Source organism: Carlito syrichta, unplaced genomic scaffold (genome assembly GCF_000164805.1).
Source record: "Carlito syrichta isolate Samal-C Ts95f unplaced genomic scaffold, Tarsius_syrichta-2.0.1 Scaffold96997, whole genome shotgun sequence".
Taxonomy (NCBI): Eukaryota; Metazoa; Chordata; class Mammalia; order Primates; family Tarsiidae; genus Carlito; species Carlito syrichta.
Genome location: NW_007041093.1, coordinates 44,146 through 52,117, shown reverse-complemented (window position 1 = coordinate 52,117; position 7,972 = coordinate 44,146). Strand labels below are relative to the sequence as shown.

Genomic DNA, 7,972 nt, shown 5'->3' with positions numbered 1-7,972 from the left:
TGACTCCAAAAAAAGAAAAAAAAAAAGCCTTCTCTTCCTACACAACAATCTTTCTAGAATGTGAATGAAGAAAGTTATTAGGAAAGAAGGATCCTTAAAGGCACCGGAAATAATGACCTTCAGTCCCTTAGGGAGAACAGAACTACCATTTGTTGAGTGCCTAAGGATTATAATAAGCATTTTACACAAATTCACCTCAGTCACTAAAACAACTGTTGAAAGACAGGAATTGCTATTCCCATTTTACAGATGTAAAACTGAAATCCTGGTTAAATGGCTTGCTCAAAGACATACAATTATACAAAAGTCAAAATTTAACTCCAAATCCATGCTCTCCATATTATTCTATGAAGCTTCTCAGAGCTACCAATTCTCGAACCTTTACCATATGAGACAGAATAACCCAACCCAAAACCTCAAAATCCAGTAACAAAAAAGCAACAAAACATAGTAGAGTTGGGTGTGGGAGCTCATGGCCATAATTCTAGCACTTTGAAAGGAGGAGGCGAGCGGATTGCCGGAGCCTGGGGGTTCAAGACAAGTCTAGGCAACATGGCAAAATCTTGTCTCTATAAAAAACTAAAAAAAATTAGCCGGGCATGGTGGTGCATGCCTGTAGGTCCAACTACTTGGAAGGCTCAGGAGGAAGGATCCCCCAAGCCCAGGAGGTTGAGGCTGCGGGAGCCACGAGCATGTCACTGCATTCCAGTCTGAGGGACAGAGTGATAAGACTCCGACTCAAACAGTACAGTCATAAAACAGAATATTTTTTAAAATTATCGTTTATAAAGAGCTTGTAATTATTTTATTGCTTTTATGATCATCAGAAAGAGAAAAATAAAATATAAGTTTTCATATATCACACAATCTAGCTATGTCAGAAAACATCTAAAACAGCAACCTAAATGTCCCAAAAATGGAGATAAATTTCAATAAATTATACAAAACCACCACAAACAAAATCAGAAATATATCATTATGTGAGGAGAAAAATAAACTGGGAAACTATCTGTGCTTCATATCACAAAGGATCACTTTTCCTAATATACAGAGATACCTACAAGCCACTAAAAAAAGAGATAATTTAAAAAACAAAAGTGACCATAAGATCTCAACAGATAAAAAATACACGCCGGGCTCAGTGGCTCAGCCTGTAATCCCAGCACTTTGGGAGGCCAAGGTGAGTGGATTGCCTGAGCCCAGGGGTTCGAGACCCGCCCGGGCAACTCGGCAAGACCTCGTCTCTACAATAAATCAAAAATTTGCCAGGCATGGTAGCACGCGCCTGTAGTTCTGGGTACCTGAAAGGCTGAGGTGGAAGGTTCGCCAGAGCCCAGCAGGTCGAGGCTGCGGTGGCCAGGAGCATGCCACTGCACTCCAGTCTGGGCGACAGAGTAAGACTCCAACTCAAAAAAAAAAAAATACAAATGGGTCTTAGACACACGAAAAAAATTCAGCCTCACAAATAATAAAAGAAATGCAAATCAAGACTACATTAAGATATCATTTTTCATCTCTCAGACTGGCCAAGTTCAAGAAGTCTGGCAAAATTGCATTGTGTGGGTATGAAGAAACTAGTATTCATATGTTGCCAGTGGGAGAGTAAATGTATACAACCTCTATGGAGGGCAATTTGGCAACAGTTAACAAACTTGTAAATGCATATGTCTCTTTCCTTTTTTTTTGAGTGGGAGTCTCACTCTGTCACCCAGACTAGAGGGCAGTGGCACACTCCCAGCGACCTGCAGGGCTCAGGTAATCCCCCCACCTCAGCCTTCCAAATAGTTGGAACTACAGGCATGCGCCACCATGCCCGGCGAATTTTTTGACTTATTGTAGAGATAAGGTCTCACTAAGTTGCCCAGGCTGGTCTTGAACCCATAGGCTCAGAGTGCTGGGATTTTAGCTGCGTGAGTTACCGCACCCGGCCTGCATATATCCTTTGATCCATCAATTATATCTATAGATAATTATCCTACAGATATCTTCTAAGTGGATGAAACATCCTCTGTACAAGAGTAATCACTGTAGTACTATTTGTAAAGTAAAAATACTGGAAACAACCTAAATGTCTACCAATAGAGCACTAGATAAAATGAACTATGACTCAAGTCACACATGGTATATTCCACATCCAAGAAAACAAATAAAGAACTTTTTAATGTACTGTTATGGAATAATCTCACTGGAATACTAAATGAAAAAAAAAAAGCAAAGTACAGAGTAATGTATATATTACTTGCATAAAATAACATGGGAAACAAATACATATAATGTTTATACTACATAAACTATCTTTGAAAGATATACCAGAAACTAGTAACACAGATTGAGTCTAGAAAGGAACTAATTGGCCGGGGAATGAAAATAAGAGATAAACTTTTTATTTATATCTTTTTTGAATTTTGAGATATTTGGACATATTACTTATTCAAAAACTTAATTTTTTAGAATAAAAACTGCAAAAAGAAAACCAAATTATAGTATATCCATGATAGACTATAATAATATATATTAGGTTTTCAAGTATACTTAATAGACAGGAAACAAACTAGTATAAAATAAAAAGTAGGGGAAAGGAACAAGCTTATATGGAAGAATCTTCATTTTGTTCAAAAGTTTTTTTTTTTTTTTGAGTTGGAGTCTCACTCTGTCGCCCAGACTGGAGTGCAGTGGCCGCTTCCGGCCACCGCAGCCTCGACCGGCTGGGTTCCGGCAATCCTTACGCTTCAGCCTTCCAAGTAGCCAGAATTACAGTCATGCGCTACCATGCCCGGCTGACTTTTTGATTTATTGTACAGATGAGGTCTCGATGCCCAGGAGGGTCTTGAACCCGCGGGCTCAGGCAATCCACTCACCTCAGCCTCCCAAAGGCACAGGATTACAGGCTGAGCCACCGAGTCCGGCTTCAAATGTATTTTTATAAGCATAGAAATAATGACTGCCTCCTGGTGCTGGGATTATAAGTGACTTTTCTCTTCTTTATACTCTCCTGTACTTTCCTAACTTCCTATAGTGACCGTGTATTACTGCAATAATTGGGGAAAAAACACCAAAAGAATAGCTAAAATAGGCCGGGCTCGGTGGCTCAGCCTGTAATTCCACTTTGGGAGGCCAAGGCAAGTTGATTGCCTGAGCCTGCGGGTTCGAGACCCGCCCAGGCAACTTGGCAAGACCTCGTCTCTACAATAAATCAAAAACTAGCCGGACGTGGTAGTGTGTGCCTGTAGTTTCGGCTACTCGGAAGACAGAGGCGGAAGGATTGCCGGAGCCCAGCAGCTCGAGGCTGCGGTGGCCGGGAGCGGCCACTGCACTCCAGTCTGGGCGACAGAGTGAGACTCCAACTCAAAAAAAAAAAGAATAGCTAAGATAACCCTTGTTTGATCTATAAATAAGTAATCCTTAATTAAAGCATCACAGACCCTTACCTGACCACAACTGGTTGTTGGTTCTTCCTCCAACAAAAGGTCCTCTTTCAAGCCTTCCACTGGGCTTTCGTGGAAGTCCTTGGCTTTCGAGTGCCAGACAGATGCCCTAGACTCCTGCCTCTCCTCTTTGTCTTCAGCTCCCATAGCTTCTGAGATGCCTTCATTTTTTTCACTAGCCTGCTCTTCTTGGTCACATTCATTCTGGATCAGAGAAGGAGGTCTAGGTAACACTGGTTCCCCAAACACTTTTTTTTTTAAGAGCCGTCTCTGAGCCATTTTTAGGCTCTTCTGATAAACCTCCAACTGGCAGAGAATGACCTGAGTATACTGGTTCGGGTCTACTCCAGCAGGGCAGAATGGAACACCCCAGAAGTAGTGCACGGTGCCCCCAACGTCCTGGAGACCTTTGGCGTCTGCTGGGGTGGGCAGACTGTGACTAGACGTGTCCCCTCTACCCTGGTCAGCTCTGAGAGAAGCACAGCCCCGCCCAGTACTTTCCTGCGGCTTCCCACACTGGGTGTGCTCAGCCAAGTGGCCAGTACATCTGCCCAAACGCTTAACGTTCTCGTTCTCAAGCACTGGCTGGCTTGACCGGTCCCAGCTTGCTGAGCTGCCGGAGCCCGGCTCCTCTTCAGCGTTCTCAGTGTGGTCCCAAGGCGCCTCTCTCTGCTCAGCCTCGTTTCCCTGACTGACATGTGAGCCTTTAAACAGAGATGGAGGAACCAGCTGCCATGTGCCTGCAGGTGTTTGAGAAAAAGTAGGGCTAAGGACAAACTTTTTTATTAGGGGGCTTGGCAAGCGATTGCTTGCCAAGAATTACAAACTTGGGCGAGAAAGGCTCTTCTTTGGGCCTAACCAAATGCTGGTTTTTTCCTTAGAGATAAAGGTGTACTGGATATTGGTGAAGTCTCAACTACTTTCTGATTTAAGCTCTTTAACATCACCAAAGGGATTTGAGCATTTTTGTACATCTACTCTCTCAGGATGAGACATGACATGGCTATACTTGAGGAGTGTGAGGAATCAGAACAGGGAGACATGCCTTTCGTGGTCCCAGAGTCTGTGGTTTTCTCTTGGTGGGGCTGTGAGGGCCGTCCAGTGGGCAGAGGTTGAGGTCTGGCAGCAGAAGCATCAGAAGGTTGGCAACTCTGAAACAAGCAATCCCACGCCAGACAGGTTTATTACTCCAATAGCGACACATAAAGGGTCACAAGGAAGGACAAAAAGGGGAGACTGATGTCCCTCAGAGCTTCTCTTCTCCAAAATGTGAACGCTCAATTCAACCAATTCCACAACGGCTACTGAGTGCCCTCGTGCAGGCGTCCCACCAGATCACTGTCTTAAGCCCTTTTCTAAAGCACATAAGCAAGCAGCATGAAGGACAGCTCGGGACCTGCTCTGGCCAAAATCCCTCAAATCCAGAGTCTTTTCATGTGCATACTCAGATCACAACTTAACGTTTTTAATATTATTTGATTAATTTTTCAACTGCCCATTCTTCTCTCTATAACCCACCTCTATAGAGGTCTCATTCCCTCTGCTCTCCCCACCAAACAGAAGAGGTAAGCATCTTCATTTACTCTCCTTTGGGTTCTTGGTTATTCAGAAACTCTTTTCAGAAGCTGCCAATTTACTAGAGTTCTTTTAAGCATGGACTGAAAAACCCATGGAGTAAACTTTCACATAGAATTAAAAACACTTCAAACTGTGTTAACCATGAATTCAACAAGGACATTAAAAATTATTATGAGAAGCCGGGCTCGGTGGCTCAGCCTGTAATCCTGCACCTTTGGGAGGCTGAAGTGAGTGGATTACCTGAGCCTGTGCGTTCGAGACCCGCCTGGGCAACTTGGCGAGACCTCATCTCTACAATAAATCAAAAAATGAGCCGGGCGTGGTAGTACGCGCCTGTAGTTCCAGCTACTTGGAAGGCTGAGGTGGAAGGATCGCCAGAGCCCAGCAGGTCGAGACTGCGGTGGCCAGGAGCGGCCACTGCACTCCAGTCTGGGCAATGGAGTGAGATTCCAACTCAAAAAAAAAAAAAAAATTTATTATGAGAAATATCTGTTAGACGAAAACCCTGTAAATGACTACAGCTTGTTCCTAATGCAACTGTAACATTGTAGAAGTAAAAACTATGGCTCAATCTCCACAAACATTTTCATATTTACATTCAGACTTTCAGCAATGGCTTTCCTCAAGAGCTCCTCTTCTTCCTCCTCCTGGCTGTTCACCTCCCGAGCTTCCTGCTCACTCATTTTGAGAGCCAGAGCAAACTGTTCTTCTTCTGTCATCTCTGTAAGAAGACAAGGAAAAGAGAGGGAGGAACACCACAAACATTGAATGAGCATGGAAGAATTATTAACTTTTCAACCGAAAACACTACAGACCACTGAGTACTATTTTACAATCTTATCAATGAGGAAAGACCAAAGGCAAGGTGTTGACCAACATCATTAGCACCAGTTACAACGAGAATCCTGGGTTAACTAGACCGCAGGCTCCAGTTCATAAAAGAGTGCCTAGCCATGGCAGATACTCAGTAACTTTTTTTCAATGCAAGCCATATCAAAATCAATAAATAGTTGATGAAGGAATGAACAGAGGAACTGACTCGCACTCTAAATCTTTTGGCTAAATACCACACTGCTTTATGCTCCAAAATAATTCTACACTTCAGAATCCTCTGGCTTGCCCAGAAGAAAAGAAAATCCCTAGTGACCTGAATGTGATCTCCAGATACTACTTTCTATTAACAGCAACTGGGGACCGGCTCGGTAGCTCAGCCTGTAATCCCGGCACTTTGGGAGGCCAAGGCAAGTGGACTGCCTGAGTCCCGGGGTTCGAAACCAGTCTGGGCAACTTGGTGAGACCTCGTCTCTACAATAAATAAAAAATTAGCCGGGCATGGTAGTATGCGCCTATAGTTCCGGCTACTTGGCAGGTTGAGTCAGAAGGATTGCTGGAGCCCAGCAGATCGATGCTGGGGTAGCCTGAGAGTGCCACTGCACTCCAGCCTGGGCGAGGGAGACGCCAACTCAAAATTTAAAAAAGCAACTGGGTACACTGAGGAAACGACTGATGCCAAGACTAGAGCATGGAATGTACAAGATAAGTTAGAAGATCTGTCATCTCTGTGAGCAAGCAATCTATCAGACACCACTAGTGTCATATCAAAAGAATGCAGGAGCCAACTAAACAAAGTTCTCACTGGCCAAAAATGAAACTAGCGCATCAATAAAGATAAGTGCAATGCATTAAACCACAAATATATTCAAATATGTAAGTTCATACTGATACTTTTTTAAAAAGGACATGACTAACTGGTCACTGTCGAAGAATGTTACAATGAATCGATTATTTTGAAAACTGGTAAACAGAAGAGAATCAAGTTTATACCCTACTTTTCCTACAAAATATATACTAATGGCTAACCATGTAGATAAGAAATTCCTCTTTATACAATTATTCCATCAAATAAATGCAAAAGTAATGATAGAATATCACCATACTGTATAATGCCTCTGGAGGGGATTTTGGTAACGTCTAACAAACTACATGTAAGTTTATCCTCTGACCTAGCAATCCCATTTCTAGTGACTTACCCTGAAATACATTTCCATTTAAAAAGTACATATGCACAGAATTTTTCACTGTAGCAATATCCTAATTTGTAAAACACTGGAATCTATTTAATGACCATAAACCATGGTGCGTGTGTGTGCGTGTGTGAGAGAATGACTGAGTGAAGAGAGAAAGAGCTATAAAAAAAGAAGCAGCAGCCAGGCACAGTGGCTCGCACCCATAATCCCAGCATTTTGAGAGAAAGAGATGAGTGAACTGCCTGAGCCCAGGGGTTCAAGACTAGCCTAGGCAACTTGTCAAGATCTCATCTTTACATTAAAAAAAAAAAGTTAGCAGGGCATGGTAGTGAGCGCCTGTAGTCTCAGCTATTCAGGACACTGAGGCAGAAGGATCACCCGAGATCAGCAGGTTGAGGCTGTGGTGGCCGTAAACATCCCACACTCCAGACTGGGCGTCAGAGTGACAAAAATAATAAGGAATATCTCTATGGACTGAGAATAGAGTGATTTTGATTTTAAGGAAATATTATTAAGCAAAAAGAAAAGCACAGGCCAGGTGCGGTTGCTCAGTTTATAATCCCAGCACTTTGGGAGGCCGAGGCGAGTGGAATGCCTGAGCCTGGGGGTTTGAAACCAGCCTGGGCAACTTGTAGAGACCTCATCTCTACAATAAATGACAAAAACTAGCCAGGTGTGGTGACGTGTGTTTGTAGTTCTAGCAACCTGGAAAGTTGAGGTGGAAGGATCACCTGAACCCAGCAGGTCAAGGCTGCGGTGGCCGTGAAGTGCCACAGCACTCCACACCCCAGCCTGGGCAACAGAGTAAGACTCTAACTTTAAAAAAAAATAAATAAATAAATAAAAAAAAAAAAAAGGAGGCCGGGCTCAGTGACTCAGCCTGTAATCCTACCACTTTGGGAGGCCGAAGTGAGTGGACTGCCTGAGCCCGTGGGTTCATGA

General features: G+C 43.3%; 1 protein-coding gene across 4 annotated transcripts in view; it reads right to left on the bottom strand.

The window, feature by feature from the left end:
- The window catches only part of UIMC1 (ubiquitin interaction motif containing 1), a 100,274-nt gene that overhangs the window by 65,891 nt on the left and 26,411 nt on the right, over window positions 1–7,972 (bottom strand). For 3 of the 4 annotated variants that reach the window (XM_021714711.1, XM_021714713.1, XM_008062745.2), the window contains exons 3-5: window positions 5,600–5,724; window positions 4,471–4,576; window positions 3,429–4,165 (exon numbers count right to left, since the gene is read on the bottom strand). In XM_021714711.1, coding sequence (XP_021570386.1) covers window positions 3,429–4,165; window positions 4,471–4,576; window positions 5,600–5,724 — 968 coding nt within the window. The remainder of the gene's footprint in view (window positions 1–3,428; window positions 4,166–4,470; window positions 4,577–5,599; window positions 5,725–7,972) is intronic. The other variant, XM_021714721.1, reaches the window with a different exon arrangement.